At 31.3% G+C, this 21,132-nt stretch overlaps 3 protein-coding genes and 1 long non-coding RNA gene across 7 annotated transcripts; 1 reads left to right on the top strand and 3 right to left on the bottom strand.

Annotated features, from left to right (window-relative positions):
• Positions 1-466: 466 nt before the first annotated feature.
• Positions 467-2,513, bottom strand: LOC100743547 (methylated-DNA--protein-cysteine methyltransferase, inducible). The gene has a single exon (XM_012383617.3). It carries the CDS (start codon positions 1,547-1,549, stop codon positions 986-988), a length of 564 nt encoding a protein of 187 aa, XP_012239040.1. The 5' UTR covers positions 1,550-2,513; the 3' UTR covers positions 467-985.
• Positions 2,514-2,617: 104 nt separating this feature from the next.
• Positions 2,618-9,724, bottom strand: LOC100743663 (probable helicase senataxin). 2 transcript variants are annotated; one of them, XM_012383616.3, is made up of 8 exons: positions 9,378-9,724; positions 8,917-9,030; positions 8,679-8,831; positions 8,368-8,572; positions 7,959-8,296; positions 3,892-7,919; positions 3,601-3,811; positions 2,618-3,274 (listed from the first exon to the last, which is right to left on the bottom strand). In XM_012383616.3, exons 1-8 carry the CDS (start codon positions 9,459-9,461, stop codon positions 3,152-3,154), a joined length of 5,256 nt encoding a protein of 1,751 aa, XP_012239039.1. In that variant the 5' UTR covers positions 9,462-9,724; the 3' UTR covers positions 2,618-3,151. The 2 variants fall into 2 exon arrangements, with proteins under 2 accessions (XP_012239039.1, XP_033175788.1); XM_033319897.1 differs by having other exon boundaries at positions 3,892-7,913; positions 7,953-8,296.
• A 3,257-nt stretch (positions 9,725-12,981) lies between these two features.
• LOC112212541 lies at positions 12,982-20,887 on the bottom strand. 3 transcript variants are annotated; one of them, XR_004461428.1, is made up of 8 exons: positions 20,822-20,887; positions 20,483-20,732; positions 20,054-20,242; positions 19,228-19,389; positions 17,906-18,083; positions 16,178-16,354; positions 13,235-13,405; positions 12,982-13,123 (listed from the first exon to the last, which is right to left on the bottom strand). It is a non-coding gene; the product is annotated as an uncharacterized LOC112212541 (long non-coding RNA). The 3 variants fall into 3 exon arrangements; XR_004461427.1 differs by having other exon boundaries at positions 12,982-13,405; XR_002946364.2 differs by having other exon boundaries at positions 12,982-13,405; positions 19,872-20,242.
• LOC100743785 lies at positions 15,123-18,513 on the top strand. The gene is made up of 5 exons (XM_012383436.3): positions 15,123-15,564; positions 16,069-16,408; positions 16,746-17,111; positions 17,352-17,534; positions 17,675-18,513. Exons 2-5 carry the CDS (start codon positions 16,070-16,072, stop codon positions 18,044-18,046), a joined length of 1,260 nt encoding a protein of 419 aa, XP_012238859.1. The 5' UTR covers positions 15,123-15,564; position 16,069; the 3' UTR covers positions 18,047-18,513.
• Positions 20,888-21,132: the final 245 nt, after the last annotated feature.

Raw genomic sequence — 21,132 nt, forward strand, 5'->3', positions numbered from 1 at the left:
TAAAGTAGAATTTTTACAAATAAGTATTGTGTGAAGTGTTTTACACATTTATAGAATGCTTTTATATATATGCAATTCATTTTTATATTTATATTGTAAATGTATATAAATATGTATTTATAAATTTATACCTTAATGTATAGAATTAATAGTACAGTAATATTTACAATGTAGATAGTACTTCTCCAGTCATGCTGTGTATAAACTTAAACAATAAGTCCATCAGATGCCAAATTATTAACTTCATTCATTGCCAGTTCTCTAACATTAACAATTACTTTTTAACTTCAGCATTTGTAACACTTATTATTTTGACATCTGAAAGGCTTGTATACTAAAGAAAATTAATTATATCACAAAATTTCACAAAAATACATACATAAATTTATTCTTGAACTTTTTTTGACATTTATTTTATATATTGCTAATTGAACAGTTTAATATTTTGTAAATTAACACAAGATATTTAAAAAATTCTTAAGGTGCATTTTTTTATACAAAACAGTTACATATATCGATAACTATCTAAATTGAAATATAAAATTACACAATTTTATTTATGTTTAATTTATACTACCATCTTAGAATTATTGTGAATGCTGAAGACCATCCTAGTATCATAGTGTTCCTGTTACTGTGTGCAAGAGTGCAATGGATTTATCATTACAGCTTAAATTATTAATTACTTTAAGTGTACATAAATTATACTGCATACTTGTATTTAAAGATAATAAAAATAATTTTTAATGTATAAAAATAAACAATTTTCTTTTTATATTATCCAGTGTCTATTTTACATAATCTATGCAAATATCAGGAAATTTTTGGTGCCTAAATTTTTATATTTATATATACTACGAAATAAACAATTCGTAAGTAACAGAACTTATAAAATCGTACCATATTACATAAACTACATCTCTTTGTATTAAACTATAAATTAATAAAAAAATGATAGAAGTATGTAAACATATAAAAAATAAACTTAAGTGTTTACATGATCATGCTCATACAAGAGAATATTCTCTTTACGCTTCGTTCCCCATTTATATTTGTTACTGCCAGATTTACCTACTACGCGATGGCATGGCACCAAATAACCAATATTATTTTTCATGACCGCATTTCCAACAGCTCGTACAGCTTTTGGGTTATCTATATTACACGCAACTTGTTCGTAAGTAACAGTTGTACCATGTGGAATAAGCATCAAGGCTTTCCAAACTTTTATTTGGAACTGTGTACCCTTCATGAGAACAGAAATAGAATCATCCACAGTTACACATCGGGAAAAGATTTTTTCTATAATTTTGTTTGTTTCGTTCGAGGTATCTTCGACCAATTTTGAAAGAGGCCAATCGTTCTTTAATTCATTCAAAGCTTCTTCATTATTTTTATCAACAAAAGCCAAATGAATAATTGCCTTGTTAGTGTTAGTAATGCCAATTAAGCAATCCCCAAAAGGTGTAGTATGAAAACCATGGATTATCTTAAAATTTTCATGCTTTTCTTTATACTCTTGTGGTGTCATACTTTGAAACCGAACCATTATGATTATTTAAATTATTCAAATCTGTAGATACTAGGAAAATAAAGAAATAAAAGTTATTAGAAGGTAATATGTTTAGAATGTTTAGATGTTAGCTGACACTCTTAAGGTGCATCTCCAGTCATATCAATGATTTGACACATGCAGATATATCTTTCACCATAATTATATATATTATGTTTGCATACACTATGGTCGTATACACTAGTTGTATTGTCTTTTTCGCACTGCTTGATTTGCATCCTACCCTTAATTCACAATTATGCAATCTATATAACTACCTATGTCTCCACATCTCCTATGACACCACTGTATTTAAATGTTGTTCGTGGGCTGTTTGTCAATTTGTTATAAGAAGTAATTATTTCATGAAAAGATCGAATAGCGGTTACAAAACCATCACAAAAAAAATTTGTTAACTGTTCCAGAGGATGAGTACCCGCCTTTACTATCCTTGGAAATACTGTGGATGTTTATGGAAAATGTAAGAGTGTAAAATTGTACAATAAATATAAGACAAAATATATGAAATATTCAATATTTAAGAGATAAAACAAATTTCATTAATTCTGTTTATTAAAATACGGAATTACATAAACATCCACAATCTATAATGTTCTTATATAGGCTTTTGGCATCAAGTGAAGACTTGGAATACAAGTTCCAAATTTTAAACTCAAATTTTGTTCATACTAGAATGCTTCAAATTAATTATTTAATTATTATTTAATAATTATTTAATAATTATTTAATGAATATTTATTGAAACGCTACTACGTGGTTGATATGTGAATTATTTCGAAGAATTAGGACATTCACCGCCAGGCAAATTTAGAACATCTTGCCCTGGATGCCAAGACTTTATTTTAAAGAAAACATGGCATTTCACAAATCTATATATTATTATATAAATATCATTATATAAAATTTTCGTTCATCCTTTCTAATAATTCCTAACAACTTATTCTGATTATTAAAAATACATAATTATTAAATAAATAAAATAATATAAAATATCTGTTATAATATATTTAAAATAATTAAAATTGGTTTGGCTTTCTATTTTTAATATTATTACTTAGAATAATATATTAAAAATAATAGTTCTATGCAATGAAACCATATGTAATTATTCTTTCAGCTTATGATTCATCAACGTAATCATATTCCAAAAAGAAATTAATTATGATTATTAATAATGGGCATGTTTGTTTATTTTATTCTATTTAAGATACCATAGTTAAAAAATTTATTATTTACAAAGACAATATCATACAGAAACAGAAATTTACAACATTTCAAGCCGCGTGAAGAAGGTATAGGAAGTATAGACCACGGACGCCATGTTGAACAAGTGGACTTCGTAAAAAGGGATGCAAATAAATAACGAGATCTCTTCTTTTCTATGTATATTAATAATATTTTAGTATTTATTAGGAAGGAGAGAAATTATGTTAAATGTCTCTATCTCTTTTTCAACGAGGACATCTTCATTTGACAACTGTGGTTTATACTTCTTACATCTATGGCGAAGAGAATAAAGTAAGATTTATACAAATATACAAGAATACTTTATGTAATCGTCCAATGAAACATGAACGATTATTTCATCACACGTTTAATTACGTAAGATTTGATTTCATGAAAATTCGCGTTGGGATTAACATTAAAAAATACTTTACGCGCTTTCGCGTCTGCTATTAATGAATTCCACATTGGATACCTCTGTAATCAACAAAAAAAAATCATTACATATTTAATTATGCAATATATCAACTATTTTTGTATTATAAATGCATATTATATTATATAAACAAGTTTTTCAAAAACAGCGAGAAACTATTGGACAAAAAGAATAAACTCTAAGCCAAATGTTATTTTTCCATTGCTAGCCTTTAAAATCCTTCTTTGATGGTTTTGATGTCTTTTTAACATAGGACTGTTTGTTTTGAATTGTTGTAACACTTTTGTGAAAAGTTGTGACACTTTTGAAATATGTATACAATATACATAAATATTTTTTAAATGCAGATAATATTATATAATCTTACCATGAAAATGTTAAAGTTACCACATATTATCAGGCTGTGTTTTGCTCTTGTAAGTGCAACACAAAGTCTTTGTCTATCTGATAGAAAGCCAATCTTCTGACTCCGCACACATGACAAAATTATCACATCACATTCTTGACCTTGAAAACGATCTACAGTGTCCACAATATATTTTATTTTTCTCTTAACATTCTCTGGCAACGAAGATATTCTAAGACAATAAAAAATCAACATGCAACAATTAATTCAGATGATATTTAGAATACACTCCCATTAAATGCTACAACTTACTTTTCATTAACTTTAGTCAATATCATAGATCTTTGATTATTATATGGTGTAAGAATTCCGCACGAAATGCATGATTGCCAATTATCCAAATTGGCAAAGTTTAGCATACAATAAATAATATTAGCTACAAAATCTGCTTCTTCATTGTTTGAGTTATCATGATTCTGATTTGTAACCAAATTTAAAATTCGATATGAATGGAATGGAAAGTTATCATTGCATTCTACTGCATTCTTTAATTTACAACCATAGAAGAACTTATTTGGCCAAGAGGAAATATCAGGTTGCATTCGATATTGAGTGTCTAGCATAATTATGGGATTATTTGGTTGTAAATCAAAGGCGCTTTGCACTCGAGAAAAGATCGATTGATCCAACCCATATTTCTTTGCCCGTGTACTCAGAACAGTAGCTGGTAATTGATTATGATCACCAACTAAAACCAATGTATCTATTCCTAACATCAATGGTATCAAGGTTTCTGCCTCGCAACTTTGAGTAGCTTCATCCACAATACACACAGATATCTTTTTCTTATTAACACCAAAAATATACTCCATTTGACTAGTATAACAGGATGAGAGGGTGCAGGTTATTATGTCTGCAAAGTCAAGAATTTTGTATTCTGCCGCACGCTGCAATCTAATGCTTTCTCTGCTTTTATCATTTACTTCGTTCGTTGATGTACGATTCTTTAGTAACTCGTATTTTGCAGACATATCTGCCAGTTTCATCCTAACATGGTCTTTATGAGTTTTATCCAAATTATTTGAGTTCAGCTTACATTGAAGGGCGTTAATCTTAGATTGTAAAAATAATTTTTCACTTTCTATACTATCGGATGGAACAGTGTTCGACTTGCATGTTTTTTTAATTTCTCGTTTCGCCAATTCAGTAATAGAAATATCTTTCACTTTTGAATGCATCATTTGTGATTGCCCAATACGAACCATCCTAAATGGTTTTATCTTTGCCTGCTTTTTAATCATGGTTCTAATTTCTAATAATCTTAAGACAATGTCATCAATGGCTGCATTTGATGGAGCACAAACTAACATAGTAAAAGAACTTCCATTGCTTGTATATCTGTTATTTCCATACAAAATTTGAGTAACTATATTTACAATAACTTTCGATTTTCCAGTTCCAGGTGGTCCTTGAATAAAACACAATTTGGTATCTTTTTGGATTACTGCTTTGGTTATTTTACTTACAGCTTCCATCTGTTTCTCATTTAATTTATCTCCTGTGATCAATGTCTCTAATTCAGAAACAGTTGGCAACTTGTACATCTCGATTCTTGGACATAAGATTAAGTTTACTAATGGCGATTTAGGGAGAAATTGCAATGCTTGTACCATTCGTAAATTAGGACGTAAATAAAATGCAGCTCTTAATCGTTGAACTCGATTCACTAGAATATTTTTATCGAGGTATTTTGTTATCACACTATATGTTAACAATGTATGAGCATCTTTTACGTAATTTTGTAAATCTCTGTTAAAATGTGTCAGAGGCGTTAATACTGTTGTGTGTACGTTAGTAACATATGCGAACACTTTACGAAAATCTTTTGATTTTTGTGAGTTTTCGTGACTTTGAACATACTCAAAAAATACAAGGTCCCCATACTTAGGATGAATTTGCTTTTGTATATCGTCCTTTGTGGCTAATACTTCTACCATCAATGTTGTAAGAAGTATATTATTTGGCTCCACATTCGTCTGAATAGAGTTTTTAACTATAGAGCACATGAATGTGGGCCGTCTGTGTATATCCTCTATGCTCTGAAATTTGTTTGTGATATTATGCCAAATTTCCAGCAACAAAAGCGAACTTATAGTATTATAATATTCATCATACGATCTATAATGAGTTAAGGTAGGGTTAAGTTCTTCAGGCTGAATAACAGGTGGATCTTGATTCAAATATAGCTGTTCTTCCAACCACACTGGTTTCCAGCATAAGATGCGGCATAAAAATTGGTTCATTGTATTGATCTTTTCTCGACGTACAGGAGCATCTTTTCCTGTCAGTTTTTTTAAAACATTTGATTCATCAATTTCATATTCACGAACAGTTTGAATCTCTGTAGAAAAAGACACTCGTTTCTTCGAATTTGGTTTTACAGGTGACTTAAGACTTGACTTAAGAGGTACAGAAGGTCCCCTTTCCACTGTCTTACAAGATTCTAAGCTTGGTTTACCACTTACTGCAGTATCTTTCGATTTAATTGTTTTCTCTGTTTTTTCTTCCAATGAAAGATCTTTTAATGCTGTTTCTTCTTCTACAACATTTATTTTTATTTTAGTATTATTAGATTTTTTAGGAATTTTTCCCAAATTCGAAATATCATTAAGAATTAATTTATGCTGTACTTCCATTGCTATTTCTTTAGAGACATTTTTACGTTTTGTTGAATCAATCGTTTTTGCATTTGAAGAAGTTCTATTTGCTGTTGCGGATCGACTAGACGAAGCTTTAGACTCCTCTGTTACAATTTCCTCTCTAGATGCAGCGATCGTCTCCTCGACAAGGAAATCGTTTCGGGACTTTGTCGTTACTTTCGCTTTTGGTTTAGAAACAATACGTTTCTTTTCTTGATTACCTTCTAAAGATACCCGGTTTTCTTCGGCAATTTTCTTCAATTTCATCTTTCTATTATCTGCCAATGCTTTCTTCTCTTCCTTAGAAAGAGTATTTAATTTCTTTGTACTAGGGGGAAGACAACTGGCCCATTTGTGAAGTACTTTACGATTCTTTTGCTCCTTTGCATGCATATATTGCTCTAACTTCGACTTTTCTTGTTGTTCTTTCTTTTCTTTAGCACTTAATCGCGGTTTCGAAGGTTTTTCAGATTTTTCAGAATTTCCAGATCTTACAGATTTATCAGACTTTTCAGGGATTTGTTTATCTTTATTAGAAACACTTCTTCGTCTTCTGGAGGTAGGTAAGTGTGGAGGTTCGATTTGAGGCACCTTCTTCTCAATCGACTTTTTGCTCTTGGTAGGTGTAATAGTTCCTATTTTACTCAAGGGGTGAATATAATTTCCTGCCTCTTTTTGCACTGGAGACAAACTCTGATTTTTCGGAGACTTAGAATGTTTTTTAGTATCACTAGTAGCGCTCGTGAATTGTTGAAGTAAAGTATTTTCTGGTGAAAATACTTTATTTAAATTGTCCATGTCCTGCAAAGACGAGTTCTCTGCTTCTTTTTCTTCGTCTATGGTTGCTCTAGGAACTAACTCATTTGGTAGCTCTTCATTAGTTTCGATTAATTCAAACTCGCTTACAATTGGTTCCTTAGTTACGACATTTATATCTATATCTTCTTTTTTTACACCATTCTTACTTTTCAGATGAATTTCATCGTTTTCGCTGAATATTTGACTTCGGGATAATCTGTAAAACCAATTCTTATCTTCTTCATCTTCACTATCTGTTATTGAAATAACAAAATCCACATCATCTATACCAAATCTCTCACTTTCTACTTCTGTAGGTTGTTCCTCTTTTACCTCATCTTTCATGGTTGTGTTCATACCATAGCCAATATCAAACAGTTGGGAGCACGGGAAAATATCATCCTCACTATCGCTTAAGTTTATAACATCGTCCTCTGAAAATTTTGTTTTTGTTTGTTGTTGCACTTTCTTTAGTTTTATTGGAGATCCGACTGGAATGAAACTTGTATTCGAGGAATTTAAAATAGCATTTTCATCAGTATCGTTTAATTGCAATTTATCTTCAAATTGTATGATACCATCCTTGCTACACATGAAATTTGAAGGAAGTGTTGCGAGTAAATCTCCTTCTTCATTGTTTTTAAATTGATTGGTTTTATCAACTGTATTTGGTTTTCGTATTTCATTCACAGTATTTGTTTCACTACTATTTCTTCTACTGTGTTTTGAGTTGTAATTCCTGATTTCTAAATCAGATTTTACTCTTATTCTACTGTCCTTAATTGTATTTTTAGATTTAAGATTATGTAAATTATTTGCTGTATTCTGTACATCTTTAGTATAGAATAAATTATTTGCTGTACTCTGTACATCTTCAGTATACATTAAATTATTTCCAGTATAAGTATTAATCTCTTGTAACATATTTGCATTTACTTTCTCTGTACTCTTATTGAGAGAAATTTCCCCTTTTTTAATATCTTTTTTTGTGGTGCTTATTATCATATTTGATCTCAGGTCCTGACAATTTATTAATTTATCATCTATTGATGATTCTCTTCTTGTATTGTTTGTCCAATTACTTGATGTAGACATGTTGGCATCCATATGTTTCTTTGCATTTAATTTATCACAATTTTTATTTTTTCCATTTGATGAACTGTTATTCAATGAAATATGAACTATTTCAATATCATTTTCATTTTTCTTTTTATCCTTTTCTGAAATAAAAGTAAAATTCTACTATTTCTTCTTTGTCTTGTAAATAACTTGAATAAAAATGCAGTAATACCTTGCAGATAATTTTTTTCTAAGATATAATTTTCATTTTGCAACTTGGGGATTTTACTTGCCACTTCCAAGTTGGGATTCGTGTCTTCTCTTTTACGTTTATCTGCTCTGTCAGTCATTGACTTATTATTAACTATATTTACATTATTTACTATAGTAGTTTCTGAAAGTGTACTAACACTGTGACCATCTTCCAGAAGTTGTGGCTGTTAAAATTATTATAATATGTGTAACAATCTTACTCAATAAATATTTCAAAAAAGATATCATGTGATGATAATTAATCTGATGATATAATTAATTAAATCTTACTCCAATTGAATGTAGTTTATACGCATATAGATCACTGTTTTCAGTTGCATCTGCAGCAGTGGGACATCCAATGCCAATAACATCATTCGAGCGTAATTGAGTTGTCTGAAAGGGCTCTTGAGCTATGTCATTTATAAATATACCATTCGCGCTCTAAAGATAACGTAACATCATCAAATGAAAGTATTATATTAAGAGAATACATTCTAGTGCACTAATTTCATTACATGATATGTACCTTTAAATCTGTAACATATAATTCATTTTTTCTATGGAAAAACATACAATGGCGTCTAGATACTGTCAGACTAAGGCATATTATTTCATTTTCTTTGGCTCTACCACAAGTATACTGAAAACATACAAAAGAAACAATGTTTTATACATGTAAAACATCCTTATTATTGGTTTTTGATACTCAGAATACTTTCTTTATTCATAAATATTGAATTTCTATGAACACATATAAAAGAGTAGAACATAAATAAAAGATTTATTTCAATTACTAAATACTTTAATATTTAATATATTTTTACATATTATGTATACTTTGAATACTTCTATGTATTTCAATTCTTTACAACTACATAAATATTTGCAGTCTACGCATAATTTAACAATAAAATTAAAAAACAAAAATTATTTTATAGCATGTGCTTACTACTTGCATAATAGAAGAGAAGAACATTTTATACTTACTGTATGTCCTGGTTTATCTAATACAATTATGTCCGAAGTATTAATACGTTCCAATATAAATCGGTAGTAGTTATTGGCACTCATTTTTAAAATAATGACTGGTTCCTTCAGAGGTCACCTAATCCTCTATATAACCTGTCTTCTTTTATTACATTGAAAACGGTTCTTAGACCCTTCTACTGTTAATTATATGATATGATCATAAATACAATACAGTTGATAAAACTTAATAAATACTTCGTTTTGCAATGTTTTTAATGAACACACGTGCATTGATATTTACCGCCCTTTCCGAATGAAAATTGCGTTTATGCCATGTATACAGATATGCATACAGAGATTTAAACTTAGATATCGCAAACAACGACATCTACGAGAAACTTCATATAAAATAATTTAAATCGAATTACTGTGAAATTCTTTAATTAGTTGTTATAGAGTTATTTACAAAATTATTCTTCTGTTATATATATAAGGATATGATTCAAAGGAAGTACTTATGATGTGTACTCTTATGTTAATTCCTTATAGTAAAATGACGAGTGAAACTCGTGACGCAGAATTTAGTGGATCACACATTCGTGCTCAGACCATTGATATAGATTCGGTGATAGTACGGATTACGTTATGATCCAGAGCATAAATTCAAGTCGGACTTAATAATACCTGTTTACATATAGAAACCATGTAAAACAATGGAATATGCTTATAAAAAGTTTTCTAGCTCCATTCATATATTGACATCAGTCGTACCAAAGTTAGTATTTAAGTAACTAATATTGGTGTAGTTTCATGCGTTCAAATGGCGATATAAATTGAAAATCCCACCGATAACGAAATACGGTCTATCGTCTTTACGCTTTCTGAATACTGAAAATGTTCGATCAAGAGGAATTCACGGTTACTTACATCCTATTTTTAATCTACGAAAAATTTTCTAATATTGTTCGTGATTTCGTATTTTTTTTTTTTTATTTATAGAGTGAAATTTATTTGAAAATCCTTTGCATAACATTTAGAATAAAAAATAGTAATACTAGAGATAATATGTACTTAAATAGTGAAACTATCGATACTATCGATAGTGTTACCTTTGACAATAGGCAAAACAATTCTTACAGATCGCTAGAGGAATTAAGATGTATCTATATGTTTTAATATATTAAAAATTTATGTTAAACATATATTAAAACAATATATTAATAAAAAAGAAATCACATTTAATGTATGAAAGGTTTTTATTTCAATACCGTTGATTTCTGCACGCTCGATGAAGGGAGATCGAGCTTAAAGCTTGAAGTTTATTTATTCCAAACAACGGTTTTGTCCCTCATTATGACGCAGTTTAAATGAAATCGTACGGCAAAGGGTTAATTAGTGATTCAAAAGATAAAAATTACGCAGTTACAAAGATTTCTGAAATATTGGAAAGAAATCGGTGTCAAATCGGAATCCCTCCTCCCGAAGTATTGCAAATCGTTGCACAGTGCGGAATTTGAATGAGGATTCGCAACAAAAATCAAAATTCGCCGGTCACGTTCGCACGTTCGGTCGTGTCGGGTAAGTGGCTATATTTTTCTGCTTCATGGCAGATATGAGGAGACGCTTTTAATGGATGTATTGCGCACCACCTCAGACGAGTCCCACATATCCCACCGATAAAATAATCACCAGGTTGTGTTTGTATATACCAAAGAAATATCTATAGATTTTTACATTCCCTTTCATTTCGAACAAGAATTGTCGTTTAGTTACCGGCATATTTTCTAAACAAAATCAATGGTGAAATTTCTATGATTCATCGATAGATGTGAAACGTAAGAAATCCATGTAGTTGTTTCAATAACGTGAAACTCATAAAAACTAAAATATCCATATATTTTCAGGTTTCCTTCCATCTTAAAGAAATTAAACTAAAGGCGAAGGGAAGATATCATCAATATTTGAAATATTGCAAAAACTTCAAAAATAGAAGAGTACGTAGGTACTTAAAACTCTTACTTTTAATAAATCGATTCTGATATTAAATTTCCAACTATGGCAGAAAAGTAATTAACTTCATATTCTTTTTTCTATTTTTTTCATCAACATTGCTTCAGGACTTAAGCGAAAATTTTGTAATCGAACCAATGGAAAAAGAAGTAAAAAGGATGACTGCAATATTGTTATGAAATCTCCACCTAAAGAGTAATACAATCTTATCTCACCTTTGACCTGCAAATATATCAGACATGATGACAAGGGAGGAGTGGGCCATTAAATTTCAAAAACATTAGCTGCCTTAATAAAACAGGGATTTATATTTTGAATACGTCCGAGTTTCTTTACAGCTACATGATACATAAATAGGTTGTAAGAACGATTGGGGAAAAAGGTCCGAATCATTTGCAATAAGATAAGGAAAAGATTTTCTGTTTTTACGTTTTTGAGGATTATAAGCCACACCGACATTGCGAAAGAAGGACAACCAGTTTTCGGTACGCGATGCCCGGTATGCATTTTACTTTCGGTTTCGGTTTCACTGATGAGAAAAGGTTTAGTGGGGCAAAAAGAAAGAGACAAAGAGCGAGGAAGAGGGAGGAGATCCGTATAGAAGAAACGATAACTGAGTGTCCAGTTTCCAGTATGACAGAAGACTTTTGTTTCAACATAGTCATAACATTTGAAGCGATGTTTAAGTTGTTCGCAGAACCTTTGATTTATGTTTATTGCATACTTACCAGATTGGTTTTTTTTTCTAGATGCATATTTCATTAACCCTACAATGATGTGAAATATTTAATGTAAAAATTTCTTTGTTAATTTTTAAGTAATACCGTGAAGAAAATTCACCCGCAAGAATGTTATAACTTAAAAAATAATTGTAATTATAAAGTAGGTACAAATTCATCCATAGTATCATTAAAAGATTTAATTACTGAATAAATAGTAATTTTACCGTAAGTATACATATATGTATGCCATCTGATAGTGCAATGAAAAACAGTATGCTTAAACTCAACCTTAATATAAGATAAAATATTTTATTTTTCATGACCCATTTTATGTACACATTTTTTAAAGAGTAAGTGACTAAAGAAATATGCTCAAGTAATGTAATGGGATGTTGACATTGACTTGCAGTTGCTCTCTTGTAAAACGTCATAAATGACGTGAGATAAATGGATTCGGTTCCGTTTTAACTTCGTATCTCTCCATAATTCCTTCTTTCTGTTTCCTTTTAAGTATTTATCGTGTCAACTACTTCATCTAAAGCAACAGCAATTTGTTTACAAGTACAAATGATTTATTATTATTGCTTCGGTCTTCATTTTTCCTGTCACCTTAAAACCAAATTTATGTCTGTCGTCAATTTTTATAAATAAATTACGTAAGTAATTTTAAATTTATCATAGTTCTTTAAGTTGCGATCAGAATAATTATCAAGATCATAATAATTCTATATTAAAACTAAAATTAGAAGTTAGAACTACAATTGAATTGTTACAAAATAATGTAAATGAATGAATTAGAATTAGAATTAAATGAAAAATAAATCTAGATTAAATTGTAATTAGATCAAAGTTAAGAAGAATCAGAATCAGTGCAGAAGAATCAGAAGTATCAGGTTTTATAGACTTTTTTATTAAGCACGAATGTGTATCAGTAACCTGACTCCAGCACTTTGTATTATTTCTTCATCTTCCGATGCATATCGTACGTAAGGACTCACACAGTACTTCTTTCGCTGAAAACATCATCTCTATCTGTAAGAAGAGTATTTTTTTAGGTAATTACTGGGTATAAAGAGATTTATCGCGCATATTAAAGTATATGTAATAAACGAGTAAAAGCGAGATAGGGTACGAACGAATTACCGGTTTAGGGTATACATAAAGTTGCGCAACATTTTCATCTGGATCGAGAGCATGAAAATATCGATCGTTATTCCTTTGATCAACGCCCGACCTTGGTACATATACATACATAGATATTGAGCAAGGCTGAAATGATCACTTGACGACCGGACTTAAGGACCAGGATCTCCTCTGTTAAGAGAAGATAATAGCACAATTTATCGATTGTGTAAATATTTAAATTTTGAAATCGAAAATCACGAGTTAAATGACTCGCGATTAATATTTATGATATACAATTATCCCTCACAACTTCTATCCATGTAAAGTCTGAAATGAAGTTAACATGAGTTACCATGTGGTTACAGAACAATAATTAATCAGTCGTCATATGTTCAATTCGCAACAGCAACGTGATTTCTTTTGAGCAATTATAGAGCTTGCAATGAGTTTGGTAATTCGAAATCGAACTACATTATTTATTAAACGATGATCGCCGATATGATTATAATTTTCAATATTGTTGCATCATTCGAATCAGCATTGCAAGATGTTGTTAATAAACAACTGAATTTGTACTCGTACAATTTTGCTCACGACATTTTACCAATCTTAGTACTGCAAAAAGAATGCTTGTAGTGGTATGAAATGGAATAAGAGATTTAAGGTTACAATAATGGTATAGGAAACGAAATTAAAGATAAAATCCAGTGAGAATGAGGAATGAATTAACATGTCCACGACCTTTCTAGATTCCAATCTGCTTTTAAATCGTTTTGTCTTTCATTTCCAGAGCTGTCCTATACGAAAGTAAATATATATAAGCGTGACGTAAGTTGCTCTAAATTGTCAATAAAAAATAAGTATGTTGTTGAGAAAAAAAATAAGAGAAGATTACCTTGATACCTTTGCAGAAAAAACTGATCATGGTAAAGTCATAATAGAAGCCTTTAATTTTCAACGCAAAACTTTTTTTTTAAGATCTTTATAACTTTTGTCTAAGATTATAGCTTACTATAGTTTATTAATGTAGGATTAATTTAGGATTAAGATTAAGGCCATACTTTGATAAAATCTATATCTGTACGCATATTGCTTACACATCAATTTTTTCAAAAATCTTTTGAATGAAATAAAATAATTTACAAGAACAATATGAATTTTCCATGCATTATCCTTGATTATAATGATTTTAATTTCAATCTAAAGTAATCCTAAGCTAACAAAACTCAGTAAATTAAAATCTTAGATTTGTGTCTTAATCTTCAAAATATTCTATTATCGGAAATAGTAACTATTCAATATTTATCGTCTTATTAAATGAACGTGGAATAATAAAATTTCATGTGATCGGTTCAGGAAACGTTCTTTTCACTTTTTTTAGAAGAAGCTCGCGTCAACATTTCGTGAGTGATGAATTTTACACGGGCCCACACGCACATGGGACGAATAACAATCGAATTGTAAAGGCGCATCGACCTAGTTGAATTCTCTGTTTTCACTTTCGAATACCTATAATTCTTTGGCATTCAAAATTGCTCCACTTCATTCATTAATCTTCGATTACTGCTTTTAAACGAGCACGTTGATGACAAATTTCTTTTTCAATTATATTTTATGCGATAAATTCATTTCTCAAACCTATAAGTAAAAATTCTTGTGATCAAAGTGGCTAATATCCTATAGAAAAAAGAAATGAATAAATAAAAGTGGTTAAAGAAAGAGAACTTTTCACGTTCATGGACATTATTCAATTCATACTCTACTAATATTCAGATAAATTATTATTTAAATGAGTATCTTAATATTCTTCATTAATTATAAAAAACTCAAATTACCACGAAACCAAATTTTGTGTAGTTATAAACTTACCAGATTGATTTATGCTATATACTTCTATCATCTAGAAGATTACCATGTTGTATAGATTAAACTATTTTTATAAATCCTTAGCCAAGAATTAATCTTTCTCAACAATTAACTACAAGAAGTCAATCAAGAGCAACGGATTTTCAGAATAATTAAGTGCTCTTAATGACCAGTGTGATATTGCGAAATGGTGAAATTAATGATCGTGTCATAGGGACAGGGTGATGCATAACTGTCAGTTCCTATGAGGGAGCAGGTTTCTCGAAGATTGAACACGTGGAGGAGTAAAGTAGATCGACCCAGTTTTGGTCAACTTTGAGCCTTTGTTCGTATGGGAGGGGTAAGGCAATGATGGTTTTGTGAGAAGGGGTCCCCTTTACGACCACGTCCATATAAGCAACGTCTGCTGCCACAGATGGGACAGTCTTGCACCTTACACCCCTTCGCTCATTCGCACGTCGTTTCATTTTTGGGCGATCAAGGTAACTTTGTCTCTCTGAATTGGCCTGAACACTTCTTAATTTCACACTTCTGGTGCTTTTAGATGATTATTTCAATTACTAATCGATGCTACTACCTTCATCACCATATTCCCTTTTCTATAATTAATTTTCTTATAAATAACTTAAATAATTATATTCCTATTTTAAAAACTTTGAAAATTTTTGGAGAGACTATATCTATGGTTCAGATTTGAAATTTTTTAATATTCCAATATTTTTTATTGGCGATTACTAAACTGCTAAACTTTCTAATAATAAAATATGCTTAAAAATAGAATATTAAAAAATGTTCAAACTTTACTTACAATATCAATTCAGAATGAAGCTTGGAATTTTCTTTAAAAATTGTCACTTTCACTTTTCAATCTTTTTAAGATAACTAATTATAGAAAAACGTTTAATACACTCTGTACAATTGTTAATTTTCTAGCAACTGTCCACTAATAAAAGATATTTCATAGTTAATTTACTATGTCATTCCAGGATGAAGTTCGGAGTTCTCTTCACAGTGGCAGCCGCCCTGTTGCAGGGTGGCTATAGTAGTTTTGTATCCATTAGGATGCCTTACTTAAATCCAGCAGGAGTAACTTACATAAATAATATCGGACAAGAGGCACAGCTTGCATATAGTGTTCCCGCTAAAGTTGAAGCAGAACACATTGGATATGCCGCTGCCCAAGTGCCAGCAGTGGCTGCTGTACCATACGTCAAACACGTGCCAACTGTCTCTCATGTGCCAGTCACGAAAATTGAGGCACAACCTGCTCTCCTGGAAAAACAATTAGACGTCGTTAAACCGGCTGTTTCTACTCGAAAATTCGAAGTAAGTGATTGTTAATTTGACAAATTGCCCCCTTTTCTGTTAAACACTCTACCTGTTCGTTGTTTTCTATTTTTTTCTTCTCACCTCATATTTAAATTCTTTTAATACTTTATTTCACTTGTAAAAATTATCTTTAGATCCTTCATTTTTCTTTTCATTTTAAAAGTAATGAAATTATCGTTATAAATTATAATATATTATTTATAAATTTTATATTCTATATTAACTCTTTTGTGGGTACCCATTTCTATATTTGCTTTCACAATTTTTCAAAGGGAAAGAAGCCAATAAAAGAGTAAAATTTTATTTTAAACGTTAAATAATGTTTATGAATCAGGTACGCCGCCCAGCAATCCAGAAGCAATTCTTCGACATTGAAGAACGCGTAGTTGTTCGTCCAGCTGGTTCAGCAGTAGTCGAGCTTGATCAACCGACCTCCAAGACTCAGAAAGGACCAGCTGTCGTTCAACCTCTGTTCCAACACTTCTCAGGTCTCGAAGCATCTCCATCTCTTCCTTCTCTCCCATCTCTCCCATCTCTCCCATCTCTCCCATCTCTGCCATCTCTCCCATCTCTGCCATCGCTGCCATCTCTACCATCTTTGTCATCTCCTGTAGAATCTTCTACTCCATCCTCCTCCAGCGATGACGAAACTGTTGTGGTTGAAAATCCTGACTTCCGCAGACTCGGACCTCAAAGCCAGGTATGATTAGAAATTGAACTAGAAACTCTGATTTTCAGTAATTTGAGTAAACCAACGAAAGCCGAATTGAGATTAAATCACTTTCTGGAATGTGCTACAAATTCATAATCAACTAATATTCGTAGTGATCAATTTTTGCAGTTTTGAATATGAAACCGAAGCTGCCTCCTTATTTTCGCAAGCCTTGCAATTACTATTCTTTTCTTATTCTTTAAGAGTTAACGATTACTTTTGTTCTAGGCCGGTGCACCTGCAGCTCAAGCAAGAACTAACTTGAACGGTGGTGCACAATCGAACGAACCATTCGTTGCACATGATCCTTCACCAAGCGTTGTGGTTAGCCCCAAATCTTCCCCTGAAGAGGACAAAGAGAACCAGAATAGACTGATTGACTTGCTCACTGCCCGTGGTAACGTTGCTGAGGTAATTTCATAAGAACTATTAATACTAGAATTCCTGGCGATTGAAGGATGAATCATCCAATATATGCGATGAATCAACTAATATAGTTGCTTTCTATGTTTCTATATTTCTATTTCTAAATATGCATTATATTTTTATAGGTCGGCTTTGGTCGCTATCCCTCCCTCTCCCAATCCGCAGCCGGAGACGCTGGCCAGGTTCGCGGACGTGTAATCTCTGCTACCCCAGCTCCAGAATACGCAGAACCTGCTGACGAACGCGTCTCTACGCGACGTGTTGTTGTCAGCAGACCGATTGAAACTCTCCAAGAAGTGAATGTCGTGGAACCAGCGACTAAAATCGAGAGAGTGTCCGTCCAACAACCAACCTACATAAAAACAGCGCGCCTCGATCATGTTCAGGTTCACAGCTCTGTACCGGTGGTCGGAAAAGCTTTTGCACCAACGATTGCCCATGCTGCTGTTCCAGTTTATCAGAAGACCATCTCGCCAGCTTATGAATATTACCACTGAATCGTTTGATGACTTGTGATCTTAGTTCCCTAACGTTCTAAAACAGGATTCAATGTTAAAAATAGTGTACGAGTGATATTGAATATTTTAATACTACATAATATATTGGATTTTTGCATGCAAATGATTAGGCAATTATATTGAAAGAGTTGAACTTGATTTTAACTGGTATTCAATTTACATTAAATTGCTATTATTTGTAATATAATCAAATAATTATATGTGGGTGGTAATAACTAAAATTGTATGTAGAATCATATTGATTTTTTAAATCAAAATCAGACTTGTGTTTTATCTTAAGTAGATAACTGCAAGTGAAGTTGTATTGGATTTTTAAAATGAAATAATTTTTTCTATCGCTTGTGAAATTATGTAAGTTGTATCCTGTGAACAGATGGAAACTTGTGTACCTTGTATTTCTGTTTTATACGTGTTTTAAAAGATGTTTATATAAAAGACGGAAGTGATATGCGATTGTTTTATTTGTCACGAAACCTGTTACTTATAGCACATGAAAGTTTCGAGAGTAAATCTTCTTTTGTTTGCCTGTAAACATAGGGTTTCAAAATCAATATGTTGAAATTTCAGTGAAAAGATATTCGAATAATAGGAATTACTTTTTAGGAAATAAATTTGGCAAATGAAGCTTTTAATTAGTAGCAATCTTCACAACGATATTTGAAACTTATATGTTAGTTACATAAATTTACAGAAGAAATTTTATAGATCTTTTTCAAAACTTAAAGAAGATAAAAATTATTAGATATAATTAAATTTAGAAACTTACAACTTTTCATATTCTCATATAAGATAACTAACACCTAACTTTCGAATATTCCAACACAAGATACAATTAGCAATTACTTCAAAGAAAATTAAAGAAACTTAATGTAAAAAATTAATGTAAAAATTTAAATTAACTAATTAAGTAAATGGTAAATGTATAAGTAAAACACGATGCAAGGTCAAGGAATTACATGTACATGCGTTCAATGCATCTCATCGAACGTCATAAAATGTTTTTATGGCCCAATTCATGCACTTCTTATGTGATCTCGTGAAAGATAATATGTATGTAATTAATTGTAATATGCTGAAGAGGAAGGTCTCTCGTATACTTACATAACTTCCTTTCGCTGGTAGAACTTTTATTTTACGCCTTTCATCTGCCAATGACTTACGTGTATGCATTATTCAGAATAAGCTGAAAAACGACGACTTCCTATAGTCGGTGAGTCTGTTCCGACAAGGGTAACCACTGCCTCTGGTTATTGCTTATAAGGACGTAACATTGACCTAAATACCATTATACATATATCCGTTCCCTTGTCTCTTTCAAATATCTTAAATAAAAAGATGAAATCATTATTCGATAGATGCACCAGGATGTCTCTACTTAAAGCTACTACTAATACAAGCGTAATATTTATTCCTCGAGAATGTATACACATATGGTATTTCTGCAGTTTTCGACCTGGTTAAAGAGCTACTTGTTCATTATTATTGTACTTCATTATTATTGTATACTTGTACATTATTATTTCTTTAAGCATAATTTATTTTAGTGTATTTGTATGCAATCATAATGTCTCACACGCGCATCCATTCTTTTGCTCCTGTTATAAATACTGTATGTAGTTTCCGTTCAATAAAATTACAAAAAATATACCGATAGGTATTTAAAAAATTTGCAGAGATATATCCAATTAATATTAGGAACTTTATTGTATTAAAAATTAAGAAAATTTAGTATCCAAGGAATCAAATGATTCAGGAAGAACTTATTTGCATGAAAGTCGAACGTGACTAAAGAAAGCGTAGTTACATGGTCATTGCAGGAGGAAAGCAAAGAAGCTTGGAATTGCGAATGGTGCACAGGCTCGTAATAACGTAGCACACGAGTTTTAACCCGGACTCAACTGTTGTCGAACAGAGACAGTGACTATATATATGCGTAATGCATAAACCGGAAAACTGCGCTGCTCGAAAAAATCCATAAGAACCTACGTGGGCGGTTGAAACTGCAGCAAACCGGCACAGTAACAGTTTAGTGAACCCTCGTTGAATTATAAACGTTCTATTAACAAATATAGAACAGTTTGATATTCAATATAAACTTCTTTAGAAATTCTAATTGAGATCTTCAAGATTTCTCCAAATCAGTTTCGATTTTTATTAAAATTATATTTTTAATTTCTGTAAAAAAAGATAAAAAGCTTCCATTTAATTTCCAAATTCTGTATTTACATATCTATTTTTGATTATACCAGTATACCATACTTAATTATCTGATAATCTACTACTAGCTAAATGCAGTATAATATGGTTCCTTAAATGGTGCAATAATGACCATAGTTAAGTAATCATAAAACGCGTGGAAATTCCGATCACAACGTGAAATCGATATTTCTAGGCACGTAGGAGCATTACACCCACCAAATCTCACGGTACACATCGATTTGAACCAGAGGATCGTTTTTATAATGGGACGTTTAACAAATTCACTGTGCGTAGATCGATGAATCGGCCATGCCTATTGAATTATTCTCCCAAACAAAGTGAAAACCGAAAGGACAGTTGCAGAATAGCCATCCAAAGTAATTCACTGGACTTTTGTGTTTTACTGACTTGTAACGATCCATAGTACAAATTACAAAGTCGATGTCGATGAATTCTTAACTACTTTCTAATCAACAGCGACTGTAACAAGAATTTTTTTTATAAAAGAATAAGTAACTTTGGAACTACGTGGATTAAATAAGTTACTTAACTTACCTGGATCACGAGATGTCGCATGATGAGCAGAGATATATAAAATATCCCCAGGGAGTAATACTCCCTGTAACATATAACAAGTAAAACAATTTTGTACCAAAATTCTGTATCTTTGATTATATTTAAAAAAATACAAATTTAGATGAACATGCGCAGTCCAACTACAATAAATACAATAATGTACGAATACCTTTTGTAGCCACTGTGATAATATTTTCCTTTGCCTTACTTAGCTAGCAATTGGATCTATCGAATGTCGCGTGACCCGAAACACGCTAACGAGAAAAATCTACCGGATAGAGTCTATCGCG

Source organism: Bombus impatiens, unplaced genomic scaffold (genome assembly GCF_000188095.3).
Source record: "Bombus impatiens unplaced genomic scaffold, BIMP_2.2 scf_0217, whole genome shotgun sequence".
Lineage (NCBI taxonomy): Eukaryota > Metazoa > Arthropoda > Insecta > Hymenoptera > Apidae > Bombus > Bombus impatiens.

Excerpts from the sequence above, each read along its gene's own strand:
- LOC100743547 (XM_012383617.3), bottom strand. The coding sequence starts at position 1,549 with ATGGTTCGGTTTCAAAGTATGACACCACAAGAGTATAAAGAAAAGCAT.
- LOC100743663 (XM_012383616.3), bottom strand. The coding sequence starts at position 9,461 with ATGAGTGCCAATAACTACTACCGATTTATATTGGAACGTATTAATACT. Across the intron at positions 8,297-8,367 it reads AGAAAAAAATTATCTGCAAG|AAAAGGATAAAAAGAAAAAT; the intron begins GTATTACTGCAT and ends CTTTTATTTCAG. Across the intron at positions 7,920-7,958 it reads ATACTGGAAATAATTTAATG|TATACTAAAGATGTACAGAA; the intron begins TATACTGAAGAT and ends AATAATTTATTC.
- LOC100743785 (XM_012383436.3), top strand. The coding sequence starts at position 16,070 with ATGAAGTTCGGAGTTCTCTTCACAGTGGCAGCCGCCCTGTTGCAGGGT. Across the intron at positions 16,409-16,745 it reads TTTCTACTCGAAAATTCGAA|GTACGCCGCCCAGCAATCCA; the intron begins GTAAGTGATTGT and ends TTTATGAATCAG. Across the intron at positions 17,535-17,674 it reads CCCGTGGTAACGTTGCTGAG|GTCGGCTTTGGTCGCTATCC; the intron begins GTAATTTCATAA and ends ATATTTTTATAG.